Consider the following 27,920-nt stretch of genomic DNA (forward strand, 5'->3'; position numbering starts at 1 on the left):
TGATTCTCAAGCAAAACGTTGATATATTAGCAAATGAAAACTTAATCTAGGTCAATTGGTGAACATAATATGGTATAACTGTTTCATTTTGAAGTTAAAAGCAGTGATATATCATACATCTTTTGATTTCATACAGCATAGCAATGGCGAAACATTTGCATGATAGCAACAAATTGACAGTTTTTGAAGCATTGGAAGCTCTTGAAAGGTTAGAAACTGATGAAGAATCAATATCAGAAGTCGTGTCTAAAGAAAATTTAGTTATATTTCCTCCTGAAGATGATGGCATGGATACAGATGAAGATGATGGTGGTGAAATAGATTGTATTCCAGACAATCTATGTGGTAGACAGTTGTTGGCTAATGCTGAATTGGATCTCGTACTCTTCCAGATGGAATCAAATAAGTATGCCAGGCAAAAAGGCAATCACACATTTACAATGACGTTAAAAAAGTTGAAATCATTTATAGCGATCCCTCTGTTAAGCGGATATAATCAAATGTCACGACAAGAGATGTATTGGCAGAGGCGAAAGGATTCCAACAACCAAATGGTAACTGAACTGATGACAAAAAATGAATTTGAAGAATGTAAGCAATTTCTTCATCTCTCTGACAAACAGCAATTAGACAAAAGTGACAAATTTTCCAAACTCCGGCCATTCTTTGCTGCAGTGAACAAACAATGCCTTGCAAACTACAAACCTGAACAACATGTGAGTGTGGATGAAAGCATGGTACCATACTTTGGGAAACATGGCGCAAAACAATACATTCATGGAAAGTCTATAAAGTTTGGCCATGAGCTGTGGGTGCTAGCGAAGCCGTTAGACTACTGCGTACAATTCCGCCCTTATGCAGGAAAAGACTCCCAGCTGGAAGAGTACGAGGATATTGGATTTGGAATGGGTGCTGCAGTAGTAGCTCATTTGATGCAACATCTACCTCCACAAAGCGAGTCCAGTTCCAACTATCATGTGGTTATGGACAACGTTTTCACAAGTCCGGGACTTCTGCGATACCTTCGTGAAAAGTCTATTGCAACTACAGGAACAGCCAGAGTTAACCGCATGGAAAATCCTCCCCTCAAGGGAGTTAATGAAGTTGACAAGTTACACAGAGGTACCTCGGATGTTGCTGTGGAGACATCACATAACATTGCTGCTATCCGATGGAAAGACAGAAAAGTAGTAAATGTTCTGTCAACCTTTGCAGGAAAAGACCCACTGCAAAAAGCGAAGCGATATAGTAAGCAAGAGAGAAAAAAGATTGATATTCAGCAGCCAAATGTAATACACGTTTACAACCAACACATGGGTGGTGTTGACCGTTTGGATCAAAATGTTTCAAAGTATATGATCAACTTGAGAAGCAAAAAATGGTGGTGGCCATTATTTCGTTTTTGTATTGATATGGCAGTCAACAATGCTTTTCAAATATATCGCCATTGCAAAACCGATGCTGGTCAAATTCGTTTAGATGCTCTGGGCTTCAGAAGAGCAGTTGTTGAAAGTTACCACCAGCTTTATCGAAAAGATGTTTCAGATATACTGTTTCCAGACCCAGGGCATCTCCGCAACCCCATATAAAATACAGCACTGCCCAACACTGGATCATAAAAGGGAAGCAACGCCGCTGCGCCAAACCAGGATGTTCTGGAATATCCCTTTGATTTTGGGAAACCTGCAATGTTGGCCTACATCCACAGTGTTTTAAGGAGTACCACGTGAAATAGATGATGCCAGAATTGGGCTCTTTCAGCTGAACTCAAGCCGGGTGAACATGTGAGACGAAATGGTTTCAAGCCAATATAAAGTACATTTTTACGATAAATCAATATCGCCAGACGTTGAATCAACCAAGAACATTCCTATCTTTTGATACTGTGACATTTATTTCATTCGTTAACATGTAGTGATATCTTGACTTTTTTGTCCTTTTCCATTATTGCTTTGGTTGAATACGCATTAGACTAAACACTGACCGAGAAAACGTTTTCGTATTTATTTTATATGCCCCCTCCTGCTCCTAACGTCAGTTTAAACTGACAGGCCAAAAATTGTTGATAATTGTCCCCACCAATTTTTTTTTTCAAAAATATTGTTCAATTTGGTTAAGATACCTTAAAAATAATATACATACAAAAAATTGCAAAAAAATTTTGATTCAGGAGGATATGGGTTACTCATGGTTTTACCATGATTGTAATTACAACAAAAAATTTATTACAGATAAAAAGAGTGAGAAATTCTTTGTAAAAGCCACAAAAATTCTGTTAATTTTTGACACAATTCATAGAAAAATAAAAATGGGCATACAGATCACTGATTTTTGAACCTTGGGTCCACATTAAGCTTATAACATAAATTCGTCACCACATTCCTCCATGGTTATAAGTGGTCGCGAATTCAACGAATTCTAACTTTTCTGGAAACAACCAGAAAGCTTGATTGACATGTAAAATAAACTATTTTGTGTTTACCGGAAGCCATAACTCTGGCTTAGACTGTTAACGATAAATATCTGCTAAAAGGAAACGTTTCCACATAGTTTGAGATGGCTAAGATCTGATTAAAATCCTTGTAAGTTTAAAAATAGACTTCATAATTTTCAGAAAAAAAAACTACTCAGCGGGTTTTTCCAGAGTACATGAGTTGTTTGCTACTGTTATTTGCTTTTTTGCTGTAATGCCCGGGGAAAATTTCCATGTTAATCTCTAACTTCCAGTTCAGAATCTACGATCTCACTTTGTTTGTGTGGTAACTCTAGTTTCAACAATATCTTAAAAAGGCGCAGATACAAAAAGCAATAAAACTAGTACAAAAATTGGTATGAAAAGTACAGTAAAATTACATGAATAAGAGAGCAAGCTTTGGATTTGCAGTTTGTATCATAACGTAAATTGCAGCGGATCTAAAACAGAATTTGGGTTGCAAGAGTTCCAGGTCTCTACGACTATGCTTTAAAGTCTTTAACTATCTAAGACTTTTGTGATTAAGGTTCCAAAAAAGCTTTCTTAGTCCGAGAATAATGATAGTCCATCTACAATCTAATCCAAAGAACGAAAATTCTAAGAAAAAATGAAAATGTAAAAATTATAGCCCTAAAAGGCAAATAGCTCAGTAAAGAGATTAGTTAGAGGGTTGGATCTTTACAAAATTTTGACAATGTTTGCTTGAATTTGGTCCGATCTTATAGTCCAGTAATGTTGTATTTTTGTTGAAGGTTCCCGTGTGTGTTTGACCATACAGACAGGCTACATCAAATCAAAACTACATTTATGTACAAGTTGGTGTTTACAAGGTTTGCAAAAAAATAAAGTTTTTCCATAGCTATAGAAGGATATAAATAGTTTAGCCTATGTGAATATATAGGTTATATACTTTTGATAAAAGTTTGTGTAGTGCTTCAGTACAGTTTTACAAACACGTCTTAGTAGTTAGGCTACCACCTTTCTTTACAGTCTTTACTGACCACCGGAATAAGTTAATCTGATTGTTAACCGTATCAGCGAACAAAACAATGTATGTTACTTTGGAATATCGCATGGTTTTCTTAGTTTTTGAGAAGCTTGTGACCCAATCCCATTCCTTAAGCCATTAATTTAAACAAGTCTCCCACAAGTCAGCAGTTGTAAATTGAGCAAATGGCAGTTAAGCAAGTAACAACTGAGCTAGGTCGGCTGCATAGCCGAGTGGTGAGAGCCTTGGAACGGCAATCGTAAGGGCGCCGGTTCGACACCCGCTCAAGAGCATGCGGCTGTGTCTTTGGCAGGACACTTAAAGGCATGCCTGAAGGTGGACACGAAGATTGGCTTCCTTGCCTTCCCGTCCACTTAATCTAAATCTTCAATCACCGGGTGTAAGCCTGGATACGACAAAACTGAGCTAGCAACATTTCAGCAAGTGGCTGAAGTTGGTAATTGATGAAACTGAGCAAGTTAGACCTGAGAAAGCTGAAAACTGGCATGTAAAAAGTCAGCAAATTCAGTTTAGCAAGCAATGACCAAGCAAGTCCGGATTGGGCATTGAACAAGCTTGAAGTACTTGCTGAGTTGTCTGCCGACCAATTTCAACACGCGTGTCTTAGGCAACAGGTTACGAGCGAGGAAAGCGGAATGATTAAATAAGCGTTATTTTGAAAAAAAAAACATAACAAAGTTGCATTAGTAGGGAGATAGCCCAACAGTGCCCAGTTTTTCTGAGTATTTGAAATTTTTCCTCAAAAGCTTGTCAATAATATTGATTTTTCTACGCTATGTCTTAGTAGCCTACTATCTTTTCACTATTTATTGATAGTTTAATGTAAATTCTACGATAAGTAGTATTTGCATAATGGTATAATATAAAAATGCTTAAAAAAAGTGGGCACTGCAGGACACGAATGCCTAACACTGCCCATGTAGGGTTCCCACAGTGCCCACTTCCTGTAAACACATTGAAGAACACTGTAACAATTCCAATATTGTCGAAACCGATCTTTCTTTTTGTGAGCAGTCTACTAACTACTAACTAGCATGAAAAGCCGGAAGCATTTCTTTCCAGAAGTTTTATTTGCGTTCCAACATTTCGGTATTTTTTTATTGTATTTTACAGCAAGTTCGAATGCCAGTATGAGTATTCTAGCTATCTTGATCGTGTAGCTAAAGTGATGCTTTGCTGCATCTTGAAGATATTCACAAAGCTCCATCTCTTCTTCGTTGGAGAATATTCTGTTAACAGTATCCTATAGGCCAGTGGTTCCCAACCTTTTTTGGTGTCGGGGCCAAATTTCAAACTTCAGACTACGTATGGAGCCGCATGAAAACACTCAAGTAATTATAACGAAAATTTTAAAGCATGAAAGCATGTACCAACGAATAGCAACACCAACAAGAAAAATAACACAAATCAATTTAATGTCCAACTTGGCATTGGCTTTGAGCTTTAACAAGTTTGTCAAAGCGAGGCGCAATTGCAGAGGATGCAGTAGCTGCTTGAGGTGGTGATCGGTCAACCGATTGCGATATTTATTTTTGAGTGTGATCATTTTGCTGAAAAGTGCTTCACATACGTAAGTTGATCCAACTACAGAGGCGTTTTTCTGGGCATTGGTTTTCAAGTTGGGATACTTTCCCTCTGGAACTCAACTCCAAAATTCAAGTAGGCCTTTATTTTGAAATAATTGTTTGAGCTCGATATTTGCCTAGCAACTCCAATTGAAAATTATCAGGAGCAGTGGCCACATTAACTGCAATAGGATTTGCAAACATGTTCATCATTGGAAAATATTAACGGAATGAATTTATTTTGATGAGTTCAACCGCCGCATTAACATTAACGGTAACGGGAAATGTGTTGTAATACCACCTGCAAGCTGCGTTTTCCAAAGACAAAGCTTGTTAACAAAAGCAATTGCTGTACAAATTGTGACAAAACTTGCTATTGCCTTGTAGAGTTCGATTTAGAGTAGAAAGGTGTGTAGTGAATCTAGTGATATCAACAAAAAACGCCAAATCAGCAATCCAAACTTTATCGCCAAGCTGAAAACTGTTAAACCGCGTGCTTTATGCTAATTGGTATTGGTTGCAAATTATTGGGCTTGTTTTTGTGTTAATTTGCCTGTTTTGGGCTTGTTTTTTAGATTCACTTGCTTGTTTTCAAAAAACAACCTGGCATCACTGTGTAAAATGAAAGGTTCACTGACAGTGCAATCTCTACGACACAACGACAATGCACTTTGTAAACAATTTTGACTTTGTAAACAATTTTGACAAGTCAAAAAATAGCCCTAATTATTATAAATACATTTTTTGTGGGATTTTCAGGGGTCAATGAGAGCCGCAAGAAGGCTAGCTTGGAGCCGCATGCGGCTCTAAGAGCCGCGGTTGGGAATCACTGCTATAGGCCTAGTTAGGTTGAAAGTTTTTCGGTGCTAAAGTTTCTAACTCATTGTTGGTGCACTTTTGTAAATAACGCCTCAGTGTCTACGAGGAATGTCCAATTCTTTGGAAACAGAATTGAGACTTTCTATTGGTACGGACTTCTTTGCAAGCTCTTTTCATGATTTTCGGAGAATTTTTGACCATCTTCTTAGCCATTTTTCTAATTAAGATCACTTTGCAACAATAGGCAATTAAGCTACAGGTATGCACTTATGTAGTCAAGGGAGAAAACTGAAAGTGGAGAACCGTAAAAACGTTTGATGATGTAGTTTTGATCAACCTAATACGGACCATATATCATACCGAGTTGTCAGTTGACAAATTTATTCTGCAAGGTTGTAACAGTGCCCATCCTGAGCACTGTTGGAACTATCGTTGGTGGGCACTGTTGGCACCGACACCATTTTGAACAAAGCAAGCTGTAACTTCCTAATTGCTGCAGTTATGTCTATAGCCAAAACGTAACATATAAGACTATAGCCTAGGCTACCTATTCACAATGGCAGTGCTAATTATCTGATATAGTTAATGAAGAGTTGACGAGCACGGTTTTCCTTTTTACGTAAAATAATAATAATTTCCTTCAAATTTGACATCCTTTTGCAGCTAGCTGCCTGTCTTTAGCTAAGCCTTCAAGTTGTGACTCGGATATCATTGGTCACGTGGCAATACTGTACCTCAAACTCGTTAAAGCGTTAAATCAGAATGCATTGTCGCCAAAAACAGAGGTTGAGCACTGTAGGACACGGGGCACTGTTGGAGGATCTCCCCTATTCCCATTTTCTTGTGTGTGTGTTTCTTTTTGCTTTTTTTGTTTGTTTGGAGAGGATGTAGCCTACATAACCCACTAACCCAGGGTTTCTTTTGATTTCGCTACTAACAGCAGAGCTATATCACTAAAAATTTTCAAATTGAATGCAAAATAAATTCTATAACAAGTTTAGGATTGCAATGAGTCGTTTCAATTCCATAGAACTTCAATCTTCATATTTTTATCTTGTGTCAACCGTATTGACCATTATAAATGATACTATCTCCTTTGAATCTTGAGTTTTTTGGCCAACCGTTACATGGAAAACATTAAAACATCGTCAGCCCCGTTAGCTCAGTGGTTACGCTCACGGCTCAAGATCAAGCGACGCTGGTTCGACTCTCGGGGTGTGCACTTGAGCAACGCACGTTAAGGACTGCTCCCCATTCATCGGAATAATGGATGGAATAATTTCCCGGCAACAACACTTCAACAATAGGAAAAACTTCACTCTGCCAATCTCGGTAACCGGCCCTGCGTCAAGAGAGCCTCTACAACATATGTGTCAAACTCCCGGCCCGCGATGCAAAATTTTTTGGCCCGCAGGATGCTAAATTCCTTTTTAACCTGGCCCCATCCTATGCTGCATCATAAACAACTTCAAGTTTTAATCAATAATAAACTTACGTAACTAAAATAAACAATAATGAAGTAATACGTGATTAAAACTTAATAAATGTTTAGTTTATAAGTACTGTACAGTGCATATTTGCACGAACCAAAATCTTCAATATGCTTCATCAAGTTAATGTTAAGACAACAATTTATTGTTTACGTAATAATCGATCGAAAGACATTCTGGGTAGATTCCATGGTTGCCATATTGATGAATTTATGGCCAAAATTCAGAAATCTGGCGATATTTGAAGACGTTTGCCTTCATATTTATGGTTTGGCGATTTAGCTCTTTTTTGGCGAATTTTGAGAACTGATTTGGCTAAATTAATTCCTTTTGGCGATTAATCAATATGCTAAAACGTGCTTGAATGCTCGGGAATTTTACACTTGCACCTAAAATTATGTCGTTAACTCACCTACTGACCTTTTTTTTATTTTAATTTTTTTTAGTCACACTAGCCAACAGTGTTGGAAAGACTTGATTTTTCTGCGTAATTTCCGTGGAGTTTAGGTAGTTTTATGTCTGAGTCGCAAAACTTTTTTCAACCAATATGCTCAAAATCGTTGGCCAAACCACCTATTATTGTTGCAAAGTCGGAAGTTCCTTGAAATATACTTTGCAATAAATATTGAACTATAGTCTGGCCTGCGACTTGTACTGACTTTTTAATTTTTGCCTGGGTGTATTTAAGTTTGACACCCCTGCTCTACAAGTATGCGAAACTACCAGGAATAACCTATCAAGGCTTTGTCAGTCCAAGGATAAAGATTCAAAACCAACCAACCAAACCAACCATCATCGGAACAGTAGACGCACAACTACATAGTTGCAATACTTGCAAGTTTAGTTTTGTAAACTCATCTTTCGTGATAGGTGAATTTACTCAAGTGTCAAAGTCTCCCAGACAATTATTACCAAAAGTTTAACCAGGGAATCGTGGAATAACAGGATGATCACCTCGGCTGCGATATCTGACAAGTGAAGGTAAAAGTGCTGCCAGATATTTTTTTTAATTTATGGAAAAAATATTTTTTTGGCATTTTTAAAGTAGTGGTCGACTATTAAAAAAAACTTGAAAAAAACTAAACAAACTAAAAAAAATTTAAAAATAACGTTAAAAAACTAACCTGGAGTTTAAAGTAGCACAAGAATGAGTTCAAGCAATTGGTAGTTGTGTTACTTTGCAATAAGAATGTGAATGTATGTACAAAACATAAATGTACAGTACAAAACATAAAAGCTTCATGTTTTAAGCGTTGAAGCCTATAATTATTTTTAAGGTAATAAGTTACGTTTAATGCCCAGGAGAGGTTAAGTTTGCAAAAGTTATGATAGTTTGATAAGTGAATGATAAAATCATTTTATATTAGTTTAAGAATAGTTTTTACTGACAAGTTTTGGATGACCACTGCTTTAAAAATGCCAAAATAATATATTTTTTAAATTTGAAAAATAACTGGCAACACTTTTGTTTCCACTTGTCAGATATCGCAGCCGGTTTGGCGATGTCTTACTTCTATGAATCTCTGAGTTTAACAAACAAGTTACAACATTATTGAGTCCTGTACAGGGTGAAATGGGATTGCAAAATTTACAGTTTAAGTATGACAAATTGTAGTTACTCGAAAAAGCAACAAATTGTATTGTGGTTTAGCTGACTTAATCCACACCAAACCATCGATAAATTAGCAAAACTGCAAGAGTAGCCTATGTTGGTTTCAATATCTTCAAGTTTTCAAAAAACAAGTTCTACTTTTACAGTTGCTATACAACTGTATTTCTAACTGCTATAGTGTACATTTTATATTAGCTTATGATTATTAGCTATAAAAAAAGTTGTGGGTTCCCTAACTTATTCAAAAAGAAATGATTTATTTCCGTGGTTTGTTCTGTAAAATAAATACGGAGATTTGAAGATGAAACGTATGTCTGAAACTATGCGCCACCTGTGCCAGTTTCTCTGAGATAGAACCAAGAGAGTGTGAATGGATACGTGAAAACGAACAGAAGTGTTGAAGTTCGGATAAGGATTTGTTACTTCTAGGAAGGACGGCTGTTTTAGGTTTGATTTAAACATTTTACAATGAAACTGCAACTTTTCTATATTTTCTTGGTGGTTTCCTGCGTTTACAGTGGCACAGAAGCCTTAAGTCGTAAGTGTTGATTTTTCGTAAAAAATAAGAGTTGTAATAGAAATTCTAACGTTTTTCAACTATTCTAACAAATAAATGTGTCATGTATCGTTTCCATCAGATTATCTTTTTGAAACTTGTTTGTTGCAATTTCTATTCTGCTGTAACTTTGTTGTGAGAGTGTAGTTTGAAATCTACCATGAATCCAGGGATACCTAAACATTCAGGGATGCGAAACTACAAATACGAGGCGCCAACTGAAGGTACGACGTTGTCGCGATAAAAGCCATTGCTTTTCTAAGCTATTTGCAAAGCTTTACAAAGCCTGCAGTTACCATATAAGCACAATGATGATTAACGTTTTGCAATATACAAGTGACTGACATCTTCTCTGTTTTATTTCCAACGTTTCGCATGTGTAAACGACTTGCATCTTCAGTTACGTTGTTAAAAAACAATTGTAAAATCAAGAAATATGTAAAGTTCTATGATAAAATAACGCCAGCACATTAAATACAACGCATATCGACCAAATAAATTAGTTATTTCTAACGTTATGCAAATGCAAACGATTTCTATCTTTTCAATTACTTTGTCAAAATTAACTGCAAACAACAAGGAATAAGTAGGAGCTTGCTAGTGTAATGTTACACAGACTTCGACAACTACAACATGACTCCGACACTAAGTCGATTAAACTTATAATTATAATGACGTAATAAATGTCAGAATGTAAAAAGAATGGTGCAACACTGTCAAGGAAGCCTATTTAAAGGCGACCAATTATGACGTCATGAAAAGCGCGCAAAGTAAAATGCGAGACACTGGTAAGGGCGAATTCCCACACAATTATGAGTGCAACGGTGCGGTTCCAATACATTACATCCCCCTTTGTCTGAAGAAAGAAAGGAACTATCTGACGATACACAAACAGATTAAAATTATAGAGGGGGGTACACTATTAACTGCAGATGCAATAACGAGGTCACGTTTACTACACAATTTTCCAGTGACTCAAAGTGAACAGCAAGCATTAAACTTATAGTTCGTATACTCTCGTTGTGCAAACTCCGACAACAGCACAAGTCTACATTGTATGCATGATGCACAACACGAAATCTCCACGTATCACTATACAAAACGATTCAAGTTACACAAACACCATATCTATCAGGCGGCTTCACTATCCGGCCAGAACGGGTAGTACACGGTGCTGGCATATTATTTTTACATGGCACATTGGGCTCGTCGTTAAAATCATCTACAGCAACATTTTCGTTAGCAAAAAGTTTTCATCAGCATTCAGCAATAACGTTTTCATCAGCAGCAACGCTTTTATCAGCAATAACGTTTTTATCAGCAATAACGTTTTTATCAGCAGCAACGCTTTCATCAGCAATAACGTTTTCATCAGCAGCAACAAGTAGCTGCATTTTTCTAGATTTGACTGCGGGTATAATGGCCTAGACGATCGGTGATTAGTTTTCCTACTATCACAAAAATTCGCAAATTCGAACGTTAACTCGACAATCTGCCTCCACTTTTTAAAATTATCTGCAACATTTCCTTGTTGGAAATTCATCTCTGACTTTGTTGCTTGCATCGAATCCATCTCTGACACCATGTAATGTTGCACAGACTTCGACAACTACAACATGACTCCGACACTAAGTCGATTGAACTTATAATTGTAATAATGTAATAAATGTCAGAATGTAAGAAGAAATAGCACAACACTGTCAAGGAAGCCTAAAGGCGACCAATTATGACGTCATGAAAAGGGGTCCACGTCTTTTAGGCGCAGACAGTTAGGCGCCTGTTAAATAGGCGCGCACACTGTGGCGTCTGGATATTTAGGTGCGGAGCACTGTGGCGTCCGTTCATTTAGGTGCTATTCCTAGTAAAGTTTGCAGATTGTATCAGCTTGGCATGTAGGGCAATGCTTTTCACATAAAATGTTACATTGGTCAGAAACATATGTTGCATTAAAAAACATTATGTTTTTCTGTTCAATACAACATTTTGTGTGAAAAGCATTGCCCTACATGCCAAGCTGATACAATCTGCAGACTTTACTAAGAATAGCACCTAAATGAACGGGCGCCACAGTGCTCCGCACCTACATATCCAGACGCCACAGTGTGCGCGCCTATTTGACTGGCGCCTAACTGTCTGCGCCTAAAAGACTTGCTCCCATGAAAAGCGCATAAAGCAAAACGCGAGACACTGGTAAGGGCAAATTCTCACACAAAATTAAGAGTGCAACGGTGCGGTTCCAATACATTACAACTAGTACCGGTAAAATAACCATAGACGTAGCAGGGGGGCTAAAGGGTCCGTGGCTTTCCTAAATTTCTAATTAATTTAAGTCATGATGCAGTTTTTGTACCACTGCCACTGGTAAGTTTTCGTACTTTCCGGGCCGTTTTCTCTGGTTCCTCACGTCCAGGTGCATTAAAACGTTTCAACTCATTTTTAGCAAAACAATTAAATGCTGTTTGAAGAATGAGTTCGAAATTTGAGTGGCCTGCAGAACACATCTGTTTGAATGCACCTCTGTAAACGTTCGACGCCTCCACTATCTTTTTCAGGGCTCGTATAAACACGGAGCGCTGGTTTGGTGCAGTCCACAACTTCTCTTTTGCATTATAATCAGATATCACTGCACTGTAATAGTGAACAGCCAATGTTGTTGCAGAAAAACAAAATTCTGTTGGGACAGACAGACCACCTCGATTGGCAATTTCAAACAATTTCACATGCTCTTCAGATTCACATGTTGGGGCTGGGCAGTCATCACTTTTTACCAACAGAACTTTACAGGGCGAACACCGTCGTCTTCGGGATATACTTCTTGCAATGTAGCCACTCACAAAATATGCCACATTTGCATCTGTCTCCGACAAATCATCAAGTGTTACCTCTGAGAAAAACCTCTCGAGCCAAGAAACAATGGAGCTGTCTGCATTAATAAGCTTTCCGCTTCCCAGAGAAATAGAGTCAAGCAAACATAATTTGGATGCAGCCAGTATGCCATGTTGTTGAAGCAAACTCAACTTGCGTATTTTCTTTTCTGCCTCAAGCAGTTGCTTTATGGACATAAAAAAGTTTCCTCCACTAACCTGGCGGTACCACCCGAAACGGCCTTCGATTGGATCAGAGGTAAATTTTCCCGGTAACACATACTTCAATCCAATCTTGTCGTGCAAGTACTGAGCAAGTTCAGGCATTGCAGACATGGTTTGAATGCATGCTAGGAATGTTTGGTCTGTAAGCCCAGAAGTGCCGGATTGCTGCCATTTCACTAAAATATCCTTTGCTGACTTAAGAAAGCGTAAATTTGCAGGTTTTTCTTCTTCCGTTGAAGTAAACTTCATTGGCATGCACATCTCATAATTTTTTGTCATGCCTGAAATATATATATAAAAGCTGTTAAAAATAGTGAAGGCTGGTTAGAGTTCTAAAGTAAAGGTTCCCTGTATACCAAGTGCAAGGCCGTGTGCATCTTTGCATCTTTTAGTCTCAAAATTCAAAACATAATCAGATTGATTTTTCAATGAGCTTCTAAACTTACTCTGTAAGTAACAACTAGGTCATTTGTACACAAAAATAATAAAATTCTAGGAAAAAATCCAAATGTTTTACTTCAATTGCAAAAAATCTTTGTGCAGTTTTCTAAAAAGTTGTGCATAAACTGTACAGAAAATATGCCCAGAGAAAACTAGTAACATGTGCCGACGTGCCGTAACGACTGGCTATATTTAAAAATATTAATCACACTTGGAAAATATATATACCTTTGAATGGTGTTTTGACAGACATCACCTTCCAAACATTGCAGATGAATTGGAGAAATTTGGCAGTTTCCTTAAAGCCCGGATTGGTGTCAGCATACATAAGAAGTCCATTTACGGTGGATTCACTAAACACACCTGCAAGCGAAAAACCAAAACTATATATATATATGAATTGCAACTGCTGCAATCAATTTCTGGATTATATATATATACAATAAATATATATCATAATGTAATTTTCTTATACAAACTAAAACAAGTTAGATGACTAAATAATGTGAAAATGTAGCCTGCATAGGGTTGAAGGATCAACTGAAGATCCCGTGACCATTTTCTGGGGGAGAGGGAAGTTAAGTTTGAGTCAACCTTTGTAGGGGCGATCATCACCACTCCAAAGCACCGGGGAGGATCTTCATTTGAGCCCTGCTTACAAAAGCTACTGTACTTACTTAAAGCGTGTAAAGGTGAGGTGCGTGCAATATTGCTTGGGTTAAGTGATGCCTTCTTCAGTGCAAATGCTACTTTCAGAGGTTTATGCTCTTCAAGAGTGTACAAGCGCTTTATATGTGCAAATTCAGCTGTGCATTGCTCTCCCAAAATATGTTCAGCACCAGAAATATGAGGAATGTGGAATCGCTTCTTATTCACAAAATTGTTAAAAATGTTTTTAAAGTTGTGGGTGAAGTCAAACAAGAGAAATAAACGCTCTCCATTCCTTGAAGGATGTGCAATGCTGTTTGAGAGCTTATTGCTTCCACATAAATCCATAAACAACTTCCTGAAAATGCATAACCCATTATAAATCACACATAAATTTTAGCATGTAATATTAAACCAGTTTCATTCAATAGACAAGATGTTTCAAAAAACGTGACAGCATTTCTTTCAATCAAGGTTGTTTCAGTTTTGTCAGCCAAAAAAAACTGGCGAAAAACACTTTGCAATAAACTTGTAACTTTTCTCCATATTGGGACTTTAGTGCAGAAATTGTTTGCATAAAAACTATTACATTTTAACCATTTGCAGTCCAATTTTTTTGCAAAAAATTTTCAGATATCATAAAACCGGTTGGACTTTGATTGAATGTGAAAACAATAGCCTAATGCTTTAGCATGTTATTATAAAATGATAATCAAGGTGGAACAACAACTCTGAACTGCATTTCTTCTATTTTCACATTTTTAAAAATTCTGTTTTATGGACGGGTTGTGAAAAACAATATTGAAATAGGATTAAAATATAATACGTGACAGGGTGTTTAAAAAAATTTGACACCATTTACCTTTGAAATGTATTGAAATCATTGTTGTAAAAAAACCCATAAACATAGGATTTTTCACAACCTTGATTTTAATATATACATATTAAAGGTTAATGGTGTTAAATTTTTGAAACACCATGTAATCCTATTAAATTTGCTATAGATAGTTGTCATCAAGCACATTATAAGCTTACCTGTTGCACACATGATTGTCAACAGATATAGCAACAACAAAGAAAATTTCATCTAGAGATTGCATCACTTTGTTAAAGAAGGTTCGAAGCAGCTGTGTACTTATCTTTTCAATTGGCACCAGGCACACAACATCTTTATATTTTTTACATACTGATTGCACCATAAATGTCAACACGGTTTTCGCTCGTTGGCCTTCCTCTGTTAATCCAATGAAAGCGCCATTGCAATATTCAACCCTTTGTGCAGTGTATACCTCATCAATAAGCAAGGTTACCATTTTTTCTCCTTCAGATAAGTCGACAGTTCGTTGCTTCAGGTATTGCAAATCTATAGATTTAGTCTCTACATTACAATCACTCGAAACTTGCTGGAGTCTTCTGACTGATGGCAGTATAAAAAACTCACTAAGCTTTTTGTATAGTGAGTTGCTAGTGAGCTGCCACAGAAACGACATGGTTAGTAACCTGGGTGAATACCGTCGGCCATTTTTATCTATGTACAACAACTGAAGTTGCTCGGACACAAATTGAATTAGGGGTAAACCTTCATCTTGGCTTTCGTTTTCTTCCAGGTTTGCTTTGCATTGCTCAAGCGCTGCAACAGCCGACTTGGCAAAAGTCTTACTATTGTTACCACTTGGTGATTCTATAAGGTTTTTGCAGAATGCCAGAATATTGCAAAGCTCTGATACTTTGCTTAATGAATCGGAGCTCATCAGATGCTGAAATGTTTCTTGTGGCACAGAAATAGAACATACAAATGCATGCACATCTAAAGTTTCCCCTACCACCAAAGATGCCATTAACTTAGGAGAAATGTGGCTGCCATTGTTATATGTTATAAAGTGGAATTCCAAAGAAGATTCTTTTAACAATTTGATATATCCAGAAGGAATAACCACTTCATTGAGTTTATCTTTTAAAGAACCCAAATCACAACAAGAGTCTTGCAACAAAAATTCTTCATTTTGATCTTGAAGTTTAGCTTTGTCTTTTTTCAGTCTTTCTGTGGCAGTTGCAGGTTGCAGCAGAAGTTGAGCGCCTTACTGGAGCCGGTTTTGTCAGATAGTGAGGCAGGCCAGCAAAAATGCGAGGCACAGCTGATGGCTTCAACCGTGGCTGATTAAGTTTCGCAGACTCTCTGCGTTGTTGGCGATCTAAGTGGCTATCGATTGATGTTGTTGCAAAATCATCTCCGTAGAAATGCTTACCACAAATTCTTGTGTGTGGTGTCACAGTTAAATTTTCCCTGGATACTGCTCTAATCCAAGCCTTACGCAATTCAGGATCTGCTGGAAATCGAAACATTGAAACTTTTTCTCCAGTTCTTTTAAACGCACGATTACCAACTTTGCACCCTGGAGCACAACAATAGTATCCCATATTGCATAAAAAATCTTATAATACTGGAGCAGAATTTCACCTTGAACTGTAATATTGTACAAGTAGAAAAGCTATAAATAAACAGAATTACTGTTTTAGGGAGTTACTGTACCGTACAATAGGGTAAGCAAAATTGTAATGTTGCAAAATTGTAATGTTGCAAAATTGTATGTTTTGGTTAATAAATAGGCTGTGGCTATATTTACACTATATAGTGTAATAATAGCCTTAATAGTGTTGCCAGATAAATAATTCTGCCCTAATTTGAAAAAAGTTTAAAGCTGTTGAAAACAAAAACTTGTATTTTGGAATTTTTTTAAGTCCTAGGCAAGATCAAAACCCTAATCTTATTTCTCACTCTAACCCTTACCTTAACCCTTCCTAACTTTAATCCTAACTCTGGCAACACCTGATTGTAACCATGGCATTAGGTGTGGAAAAATAGCCACTTCCTAATAAATAGCATTAATAATTTCTATTCTACAGCACATGACATAAATGTGTTTTGCAAAGAATGCAACCTATTTCGTCCCTGAACAATTCGTACTCTGATTTCGTCCTCTGAAATCGGGGTACGAAGTGTTCAAGGGACGAAATAGGTTGCACCCTTTTGCAAAGCTCTATATTTGGTTAGTTAGGCTATAGTATATAGGCCTACAGTATTACATAATGATTAAAATACAGTAGGCAATCATTTTTTAATACCAGATTAACCTCAATGTCTCTTTGCAAAATTGGACAGTTAGGCCTGACACCACTACACATCTGTTTTCATGTGCCACTTATCAGTAACTTTTAGAAAGGGTTAGGCTTCATGCATAAAAAGGTCAGTTAGAGTCAGGTAATCTACTCCTTCTTGAATAATACTAATTTTAACACTAACCACACAGTGAACACCCTTATGATATAAACCCATTGTAACATTAAAGTATATTTCTACTCACGGCTGCAATGTCTTTGTAAATTGGCTTTACAATTAAACTAAAATATACAGTAGCCCACAGATCAGGTTAATCACCGATAACCGTAGACTATTGATTTCCTGTGATCACTGACTGCTGAGTGCTTAGTACTGTGCTAATGTGCCATCACTCATCACTGCCATGTGTGAGTGACTGAGTGTACCGTCAGTTGGCGTCAAAAATGATCACTAGGGGCGTAGTTGCGCATCCCGTACTGTTAAGGTATCCCTGCATGAATCATTTTCAATATATAAATCGCTTTTTTTTGTCTGAAACTAATGTTTGCTTCAAATAAAGCAGGTGATATACTTTTTTAAAAAGTTTTGAAATTTAAAGATGTCCGTTTGTGCAAAGAAGCATACTTTCATTTCTAGAAGATTTAATCAAAATTAAGAGTCAAGACTCCTGAAGCTAACAATTTTTTGTATCATTTTTTCAGCTGAACTGTTAGAAGCAATCCGAAGAGCTTTAGTGATTCAAGGTCTACTCCCAGAGGAACCTACGACAACACCAAATACAACAGTGCCAACAACAACTACAACAGTAGCTACAACAACTACAACAGTGCCAACAACTACTACAACTGTAGCTACAACAACTCGGGGTGCTTCTTTGCCATCTGTAAGCAATCATTGGCAACTTTAAGTTAAGATGTTCTGCTTTTTCAAGCTGTCAGCACAAAGCAAATCACCCATGCAACATGTCAGCATACATTGTCGGCTGCATAGCTGAATTGTGAAGCCTTAGCACAACGCTTAAAAGGGCACCAGTTTGACACTGCTCAAGTCAAGAGCATGTGGTTATGTCTTTGGCAACACACTTTAAGGAATATCTGAAGATAAACACAAAGTTGATTTTTTTGCCTTCTTGTTTGGTTAATCTAAATCTTCAAACACCAGGTGTAAAAATGGACACAAAAAATGGGCATTGCGTGGTCTCACTGTGCCAACCCAGCCAGCAAAATCCGTCCTTTTTACATTGACTTAACGTCTATAGATGTTAGAAGCAATTATGCTAGCTGGGAATGAGATTCGACCCTGGTTGCCAAAAGGACAGAAAGGAGAGGAAACCAATCTTTGTGCCCACCTTCAAGCATGTCAATAAATATTGTCAAGACACAACCGCATGCTCTCAATCAGTGTCGAACCCACGCCCTTCGAGAGTCGTGCAGAGGCTCTCACCACTGGGCTACGCAGCCAATACGTGTGCATGACTAGCGTTTCAGTTATGCTGCCAGCAAAAATACCTCTGTGGAATTTTTCTTGCGTTATGGGCTTTGCAGATTTAGTAAAGATTTCTAGTAGCTTACCAAACTAAATGTTTGTTTTATTACTTTTGCAGATAGACAGGCTTTGTCGCAACTTATGCTTTAGAAGAAGCAATGAGGATTTTGCTTTGTTTTCTTCCGGGTGTGGAGAAATAAGCGATAATAGGCAGAGAGGTAAAAGTTTTTTGATTTCCTTCAGTGGTTGCCAACAATTGTGTTGACAAGACAAAATAAGATAATTATGTAAAACAATACAATACTAGCAAAATACAATACTATACACTACAACAAAACAATACAATACAATACAACAATACAACAATGCAATACAACAATGCAATACAACAATGCAATACAACAATGCAATACAACAATGCAATACAACAATGCAATGCAACAATGCAATACACCAATGCAATACAACAACGCAATACAACAATGCAAAACAACAATGCAATACAACAATACAATACAACAATGCAAAACAACAATACAATACAACAATGCAATATAAATAAAATTAAACAAAACTATTCTTTAGGTTATGATAAATTATTAACAGTTGTGGTGGGGAATTTTTGATAAATGACAATCATTGATCTTGGCGAGAAGTCAAAGATATTGACATGACATTGATATTGACAAAGATATTGACATCAATTATACACTTTTACCTATTAGACTACCAAGGGATGGAATTAGAAAAAGAAATCGTCTTCATCAGTTTAAATTGTTATTCATATGTTTTTAAAATGTGCTTTACTTATGAAATAAAACAAACAGTGGTTTTTGGTAGGTCTACCATTAGAAAAGGGAGCTTTACTTGTTAGAGCTACATTTAATTTTTTCTGCATGTTGTGCGATTTTTTTTTTCAGAGGCCTGCATAACGTGTCGTGTTACATTGGAGTGTAACCTTTTCATACACAGAGTATCTCCTTTCCAATAATGCTAATTCTACAGAAATCAAAACGCTTTCGTCGACTTCACTATTCATGCTTCTATAGTCTCTAGCACAAAACCCAACAGAGTGTATTCAACCTCTTTCGCAGTGATTGATTCAATTCAAAACGATCATCAATCCAAAGAATAAAAGAAATGAACATTTTTGAAAGACTCGTCGTATAGTGTATGTGTGAAATTTAGTGCTTAGATTTTCAAACTTGTGCATTCACTTTCCTTTATAAACGTTCCACGGACCCCCTTGGTGCAGTGGATTTCAATTTGAAACCCCTTTGACTTAATATATACAGTACATCTACTGCATTACATTATCCCTGGTATTGCCGTATTACAGCAGTTTTCAACCCTGCAGTTGCTAGAAGTATTTTCTGGAGTATTTCCGCCCCGATAGCTCACTTGGTTAGCACGTCACTTCTGGAACGAAGAAGATTCAAGATCAAGCTACGCTGGTTCGACTCTCGGGGTGTGCGCTTGAGCAACGCACGTTAAGGACTGCTCTTCATTCAGCGGCATCTAAGGGATGAAATAACTCCCCGGCAACAAGACTTCAACAATCGGAAACTTCACTCTGTCAATCTCGGTGACCGGCCTGGGTCAGTGATTCAAAGTTTCTACAAGTATGCGAAACTGCCAGGATTATGATCTGCAAGAAGCATTCCCAGTCCGAGGATAAACATTCAATCAATCAATCAACATTTATATTATAACAAAAAAGAATAGTTGAAAGTAACTTGTTGAAAACTTTGTTTAATTTTTGTGTTGTTTTCAAGATAACTTTGTGTGACGCTGTACCATTGGCGTGCTTGCGTTTGCGCGACGTTCAGCAACGAGGTATTATTCAACTTGTAAAAGTGTGACAATTCGGATAGTAACTGTATGTATTTGTTCAGCAGCAGCGCTACGTTTCTTTGTTTCGTAAAGCCTCCAATGCATTTACCAGTCTTAATCTTTCATGTTGCACCTTAGTGTTAGCTTGTTCGTCTTGCTAGTGCTATGGTTCTCAAACTATGCGTCCGGACGCCCTGATGTAATGTTTGAAATTTCAAAGGACCTTGTACAAAGGTTCGGTTTCCTAACTAAAACAATTCATATTCTGTATAAAAAGCTAGGCCTAATTCTTTTTATAAGGCTATGTTGAACTTAATTGTTTTAAGGCAGCAGGTTGTTAACCAATGCTTAACTTAGAAATGCAAACGTTAGTCAGGTGTCTATTAATACTCATGGTTTTACCATGATTGTAATTACAACAAAAAATTTATTACAGATAAAAAGAGTGAGAAATTCTTTGTAAAAGCCACAAAAATTCTGTTAATTTTAGATAAAATTTACAGAAAAATAAAAATGGGCATACAGATCATTGATTTTTGAACCTTGGGTCCACATTAAGCTTATAACATAAATTTGTCACCACATTTCTCCATGGTTATAGTGTTCGTGGTCGCGAATTCAACAAATTCTAACAAAACAATTTTCGAACAGCCCCATACCTCTTATCAACAGTATCACAATGAGGCATGTTAGCTGCATCGCCGATAAGTGAAAACACTCACTCGATGTTCGAAAAATCGTCGTTTCCACACTGCTCAAAAGCACGTGCCTGAGTCTTTGGCAGGACGCTTAAAAACACCGGATGAGGATGGATAAAAGACTGGCTCACTTGCATACCCGTCCATGTAAATTTTTAAAAACCAGGTGTAAGCCTGGATACGACGATTGTGAGTTATTTCATTGACAAGTGGTGTTTGAAAGGAAACCAATAAACGTCCATGGTAGAAATTTGTAGAGGAACCAAACTCATTTCACAAAACGCTTGCTTCTAATGTTTTTGCGTCAGTATTTCGCAAGCATAATATGCTAAAAAAGTTGTGATTCATTCACGGTAACAAAGCGATATGCAAACTGTAAACAATGAATATCCTGCAAAGGTATCTCACAGCTATCGTCTTTCTTAATGTTATTATTAAGACATAAAGCTTGTTATTACTAATACGAAGTTAATAAAAGCTCCGGAAGTTATCCCGCCAAAGAAACAGCAGCGAAAACATCGAACTCTTACATTTAATGAAGGTTTTATAAAGAGCGTAGGCTACCTTGGTGTGCTGCAAACATAGAAATCTGTCCTTTTTCCTCATCAGAACACAATGATGATGTCCGAAACTTTGATATATAGTTTTTAGTTTATTTTTTTGAGATGAGTATTAATATGCTGAATCATAGATTTGGTTATTTCATTGTTTTAGTTCCTTAAAGTGAGAGTTCATTCAGCTTGTGATTTCTGGCCATCATAACAAAAACATAGGCTATGCCTAACATATAGCGGAGGTTTAGAAAAAGGTAGAAGCGACAAACTGCAAATGTTCAGACGTGCTTGAGATCGAATGGGATAATCAGTTTAAAATTTTTGCACAGTCTCACACACTTTGTTTACACGTACAGGAGCAAGCAAGCATCCGGCATCTTGTTTATAGGAAACAGAATATATTGTTGATAGTTGGACAAGTTGATTGATTCAATCGTTATCCTCGGACTGAGAAACTTCTTTAAGAAGTTCATTCTGGCAGTTTCACATACTTGTAGAGGCTCGGTGACCGGAATCACTGACGCAGGCCATGTCACCGAGATTAGCAGAGAAAAGTTTCCGATTGTTGAAGTCTTGTTACCGGGATCTATTCCATCCATTAGATGCCAATAAATGGAAAGTAGTACTGAACGTGTGTTGCTCAAGCGCACACCCCAAGAGTCGAACTAGCGCTGTGCGCGAACAGGCTACTTGTTCACTTTTCTTTCTTCGGTCTCAGTTTTCAACGCCTTGCAAAATGAAGAAAAACAATATTTGTGCACTTTTGTTTTATTAATTCAGTTTCTTCTCTCTAGTGATAAGCAAAAAAAATAAATAACCGTCCTGTAACTCAACCAACTCAAAACTGATGAATTTTGCTCAACGTAGTCAAAAAATGAAACGTGTAACTTACAAAAAATGTGAGATCATCTGAAGGCAAGCGCGAGACTAATTTAGTTTCTCGCGCGGGCTTGCGGTGATCGAAGCCAAACGTCACACCAGCCCTCCCCCAGATGAACCATGTGATATGGCAAACAAAAATGGTGAATCGACAAAACATAAATGATGTACACAAAAAAATAATGCAATGTATAAGAAACCGACAATAACATAACTGATCTGCTCACTTAAACGATGTTCAAACTATCAACAGTTGCAGAAACCAATTCCTAACTACAATCTATGATAAGGAGTAAGCTGTGGGTTACTAAACTCAGACGGCAAAAATCGAATTCGACAATTGATAACAACTTCATGAGGCATTAGTAAGCTTGTATCTTTTGAAATTGATGCAAATCGAGCGAACTGAGAGCATGGTTTCACCTTTACAAGTGCGAACACAAAATATATCACGCAGACACAATAACAAAATGATTAGTTTGATCAGGGCTACAAGAAGCAAAACAATCTTAAATTAATAGTTAAACTAAACATCATGCCGGACAGACCATTTGCAGTGTTCAGCAACGTGTAATGAAGGGTTGCAAAGTGTGGATCTGGTGTGCTGTGTGTACAAAGGGCAAGTACGTAATCGACGCGAGTTGATGACTTGCGCCTACTATAGGAATTCCTCGTTCGAGGGAAACAATTGCAATTCCCTATCCCGAGCACGGTCGGGGTTACCAGGATCTCGAGTGAAGAGGCTCCGGCTGATCCGACCAGTGTAGGGCGCGTGCGCCCCCGAACATCTAAAGGCATCACAGACCTGTTATTGCTCATCTCGTGCGCTGAATGCCGCCTGTCCCTCTAAGAGCGCCGGCAATCGTTCTTTTGTGGCGCCGCCGCCGCAACGGCGTCGCCAGTCAGCGAGCGGCAGGGTATTTATCAGGTCAGAGTTTCGTTCGTTATCGGGGTTTACCAGACAAATTGATCCACCAACTAAGAACGGCCATGCAACTTTCCTGCAGAAAGAGAAATTATTATTCAGGATAACATACAAATAGATTAACGTTTGTATCTTGACGGCGGTACAGCCACGCGGCCAGCACGCGTTTGCACAAAAGCCTGCCAACTATCCTCTTCCAGAGAGCCTGGGATTGTTTGAGCATTGTTGCCGTCCTGCCCGTTGCTGACATTCCGCTCTGGTTCATCTGGTTCATCGGTTGGTTTATAAAAAACTTTCAGTCTGTCGACAGAAACTGACTTTTCTTTGCCGTTTATCGAAAGTATAAAATATTTTTCGTTGCGTTTGATTACTTCGTATGGTCCGCTGAATCGGGGACGTAGTGGGGCCTGTTGGTGGTCGTTTCTAACTACAACATACTTGCAAGTCCAGAGGTTTTTGTCCACATATGAAGTTACTTCACTGTGAACGCGAGGAGGTGTAGGGCGGATGCTGGCGAAGTATTCTTTTAGTTTGCGAACGAATTGGTGAGTATCCACAATCTGATTCGGGGATTCCCTAAATTCTTGAGGCAACTTCAGTGTTTCACCATAAACAAGTTCTGCAGGTGAGCATTCTAATTCTTCCTTCAGAGTGGTACGTATCGTTACTAGAACGAGAGGTAGATTTTGATGCCAAGTGTCTGGATTCTTTTGCATACGAAGGGCATCTTTAAGTCTTCTATGGACAATTTCGACGATTCCGTTGCTTTGAGGATGGAAGCTTGTTGACGTAATATGCTTTATTCCCAGGAATTTCATAGTGTCATGCCACAGTTGACTGATAAACTGGCCACCACGATCTGAGGTTATGGATGACGGCACCCCATAATATTGGATCCAGCCATGTAGAAATGCTTCGACGGTTGATTCCGCTGTAATGTCTTTCATCGGTGTAGCTGTGTACCAACGAGTGAATCGATCGATAACCGTAAGCAAGTATCGGTAACCGTTGCTGGGTGGAAGTGGACCAACAATATCGATATGAATATTGGAAAATCTACGAGACGGTAAGGTAAATTGTTGAAGCTTTGCTTTATTATGTCTAATGATTTTTCCTTTTTGACATGTGGGGCCTGTTTTAACCCAAAAGGCGATCTCTTTCTTCATGAGGTTCCATACAAATCGTTGTTGAATTAACGATCGAGTTGCGTTCACACCAGGATGTGATAGGTTATGAATCTTGTCGAAAACAAGTCTTTGAAAATCGAGAGGAATAATCGGTCTTACTTTTGGCATAGATGTATCGCAGATCAAGGCCACATCGCAGTTCTCAAGTGGAAATTCCTTCAGTTTCAGGTTGGACTTTTGTGGGTTGTTTAGCACTTCACGAATATAGGCGTCTTTTGTTTGAGCTTTCGCAATCGCAGCATAGTCAATTCCTTCCTGTCTACATATAACATTGTTAATTTCAATTCGTGACAGAGCGTCTGCAGTAAAATTAGCTTCTCCTTTTATATGCCGGACATCATTCGTGAACTCCGCAATGAAACTCATTTGTCGTGCGCGCCTTGCAATTATTGGGTCAGATCTGGAGTAAAATGCAGCGACTAGTGGCTTGTGGTCAGTGAATAAGGTGAACGTCTTACCTTCCACCAAGTGATAGAAGTGCTGCACGGATAAATAAGAAGCCAGAAGCTCCCTATCAAAAGTAGAGTACCTTTTTTGTGTGTCATCTAGTTTCCTGGAGAAGAAAGCAATTGGTTTCCAGGTTTCATCATGTTTTTGTTGTAGAACTCCACCTATGGCAACGTCACTTGCATCCACCTGAATACTTGTTGGCAAATTATTGTCAGGATACACTAGTAGTGCTGCATTTGCTAACAACTCTTTACTGTTTTCAAAACATTCTTTAGTTTCGTCAGACCAAGAAACAAGATCCTGGTTTTTGTTTTTGGGCTTCTTCAGCAAGTCGTATAACGGGAATAAATATTTTGACAAATTCTCCACAAATCTGTGATAGTAGTTAATAAATCCAAGATATGAACGCAATTGCTTACATTTTTGAGGACGAGGATAATCTTTGACCACCTTTACACGCTCTTCTAAGGGAAGAATTCCGTCCGGTGTTACGATATGTCCAAGAAAGTTGAGACGTTGCAAACCGAATTCCGACTTTGATGGATTAATGGCTACTCCAAATCGGTCTAAGCGTTGGAAAAGTTCTTCAAGATGACGTTTGTGATCTACTGCAGAAGAGGAAAATATTATTAAATCGTCTATGTAAGCCATTACATTGGTTAAGCCTTGCAAAACATGATCGATGAGTTGAAATGTAGCACCCGAGTTTTTAAGACCAAAGGGCATGGACAAGTATTCGAAAAGGCCGAACGGGGTTGTAACTGCAGTCATCGGAATAGATTCCTCCTCCAGCGGAATCTGATGGTATGCCTTAACCAGGTCGATCTTTGAAAATATTGTTGAGCCTTGTAACCTGTGAAACAAAGTTTGAATTTTTGGGACCGGATATTTGTCTTCTACTGTCATTTTGTTTAACTGTCTGTAATCACCACACATCCTGTAAGTAAACCCATTTTTGCTTGATTTAGGGACCATACGTAGAGGACTAGCAAAAGGTGAATCGGACCTTCGTATAATGCCGGCTTCCATCAGATCATCGATTTCCTTCTGAGCATGACGAAACTTCTCGGGAGTTAGAGGGCGTGGTCGAGCAGAACAGGGGTACCCACTAATCACTATTTTATGCTTAATTCTATGCTTCGGTGGGTCTTTGCGGTTTGGAGGTCTGGTTAGATCAGGGTACTTAGCCAAAATCTTCATAAAGTCGTTTTGTGGAACAAATGGTCGTGGAGCTTGAATGCTGCATATCATCTTTTCCACCAGATATCCGAAACACTGTTGCTCTTGATCTCTCAAGCATTTTCGATCGAAGTCCAGCGATAAGGAAAAGTGAGCCAAAAAATCCACACCAATAATATTATGGGACACATCTGCAATCATAAAAATCCATTTAAATGGTTTAGTAGTACCGATCTCTATTGTCATGGAACGGTACCCGTAGGTTGCGATGGGGGAACCATTGGCAGCCGCCAAAGTACGATCAGTGATTTTATACTTCCGCTCAGTTTTACTCGGTTTCACCACTGAAATTTCAGCACCCGTGTCGATAAGAAATAGAGTTCCGGTACGTTGATCTCGAACATGAGGAAGTGGGCTTCTGTCTTGATTCTCCACATCCGCCACTATTGACGTGGATTCCATCCGTTTCCCTGGTTAAATGCTCTTGGACGCCATTCGCATGGTGCTGTGCATCGGAATGCTCTATTGCCGAATCTCTGATGATAAAAACATAATTGATTAAGATTTTGCCTTCCTCGTGACTGAGGATGGTTGTGCTGGTTAAATCTAGGTGGGCGAAAATTGCTCGAGTCCGAATATCTATGATGAGGTGATTGGCATTCAGAGGTTGAAGGCTTATTAGAAGGTGAAGGTTGGTTTAGAAGAGTTTCCATTTTCTCCTCCAAGTGACTAAGACGAGCTTGAAGGGTTCTTCGTTCGTTTTTAGCTATGGATTCGCTCAAAGCCGTATTTCCTGTAGAAGCGGAGGAAATATTATGAATTCCGGGTGATGGAGAGATTACAACCATTTTATCCGCGGCTTCCGCTAGCTGTTCCACGGAGGATTCAGTCATGGTGCACAACGAGAGGCGAATGCTTTCTGGCATGCGTAGTATGAACATTTCTTTTAGCATGCGAGGGGAGATATCTTTTCGCGCTAGAGTTGCCTTTAAGTGTATTAATAAGTCTGAAGGCCGTCTGTCACCCAAGTGTGTTGGATTGAATAATTCTGCCACCCTGCTACTCATTGAGGGTTCAAACCTGTTTAACAAACGAGATTTAATGGAATCGTAGGTAGGCTCTTCAAACAGTAAATCCTGGATAACTAATAAAGGTTCCTCAGTTAGATGTGTTACTAATATATCTGCGCGGATATTTTCGTTTGTAATGTTCCAGAATTTTAGCCTGAGTTCCAATGCGGCAAACCAGATGGAAGGATGTTGTTTATTAAAATCTATTAAAATCTTTCTTCCTGGTTGGTAACTCAAGGAGGGAGTTTGTTGTTGAGATGCTACAGGTTGAAATTGGTCAAATGTGAATGGATCAGTAGCGGGATTGTTTGATTTGAAGGGAATCTTTTGAGTCAAAGGGGGATGCGAAAAATTGTAATCTGGTATGAGTGGTAGGTTACCTGGTGTTGTCGATTTTGATGAGTTGAAGTTACCGGACTGGTGGCGGTGGTTGGAAGGGTGGATGGACATCTGATCCTCCGGCTTGAAGTCCTTGAACCTACTAGGCACGTGCGGCGTAGTCCTTGCTTCTTGAAATGTTAAGTGCATATCATCGGCCAGCTCCTTGTCCATCTCGCTTCCCATTGTGAGTCTACCTCGAAGAATACTCGTGGGGTCGGTTATGTTGAGAGGCTTACTGCCAGGTAACTTTAAAAGTTTTGCTCGTGACCTAGTGACCATCTGATGTGACGCCGCCAGGGTTGCTGTTCCTTCCTTCCTGCCAGTATATCGTAATCGATCGCAATCCTGTTATAAACTGAACTGTCGGGGTCACCAATGTGCGCGAACGGGCTACTTGTTCACTTTTCTTTCTTCGGTCTCAGTTTTCAACGCCTTGCAAAATGAAGAAAAACAATATTT

At 38.3% G+C, this 27,920-nt stretch overlaps 3 protein-coding genes across 3 annotated transcripts in view; 2 read left to right on the top strand and 1 right to left on the bottom strand.

Moving 5' to 3' along the window:
* LOC145777357 (uncharacterized) overlaps positions 1 to 27,920 on the top strand; it is a 76,859-nt gene that overhangs the window by 6,254 nt on the left and 42,685 nt on the right. The gene's annotated exons all lie outside the window — the stretch shown is intronic.
* On the top strand, positions 9,399 to 19,388 carry LOC145776934 (uncharacterized). Its single transcript, XM_082588176.1, has 4 exons — positions 9,399 to 9,506; positions 17,522 to 17,703; positions 18,424 to 18,523; positions 19,226 to 19,388. The coding sequence occupies exons 1-4, from the start codon at positions 9,437 to 9,439 to the stop codon at positions 19,294 to 19,296; spliced, it is 423 nt and encodes a 140-aa protein (XP_082444302.1). The 5' UTR covers positions 9,399 to 9,436; the 3' UTR covers positions 19,297 to 19,388.
* Positions 11,805 to 13,287, bottom strand: LOC145777652 (uncharacterized). Its single transcript, XM_082589082.1, has 2 exons — positions 13,283 to 13,287; positions 11,805 to 12,894 (listed from the first exon to the last, which is right to left on the bottom strand). The coding sequence occupies exon 2, from the start codon at positions 12,890 to 12,892 to the stop codon at positions 11,855 to 11,857; it is 1,038 nt and encodes a 345-aa protein (XP_082445208.1). The 5' UTR covers positions 12,893 to 12,894; positions 13,283 to 13,287; the 3' UTR covers positions 11,805 to 11,854.

This window comes from Aplidium turbinatum, chromosome 9, assembly GCF_918807975.1.
Source record: "Aplidium turbinatum chromosome 9, kaAplTurb1.1, whole genome shotgun sequence".
Taxonomy (NCBI): Eukaryota; Metazoa; Chordata; class Ascidiacea; order Aplousobranchia; family Polyclinidae; genus Aplidium; species Aplidium turbinatum.

Coding starts and splice junctions, on each gene's coding strand:
- LOC145776934 (XM_082588176.1), top strand. CDS start 9,437: ATGAAACTGCAACTTTTCTATATTTTCTTGGTGGTTTCCTGCGTTTAC. Junction 9,507..17,521: donor TGGCACAGAAGCCTTAAGTC/GTAAGTGTTGAT, acceptor TCATTTTTTCAG/CTGAACTGTTAGAAGCAATC. Junction 17,704..18,423: donor GGGGTGCTTCTTTGCCATCT/GTAAGCAATCAT, acceptor TTACTTTTGCAG/ATAGACAGGCTTTGTCGCAA.
- LOC145777652 (XM_082589082.1), bottom strand. CDS start 12,892: ATGACAAAAAATTATGAGATGTGCATGCCAATGAAGTTTACTTCAACG.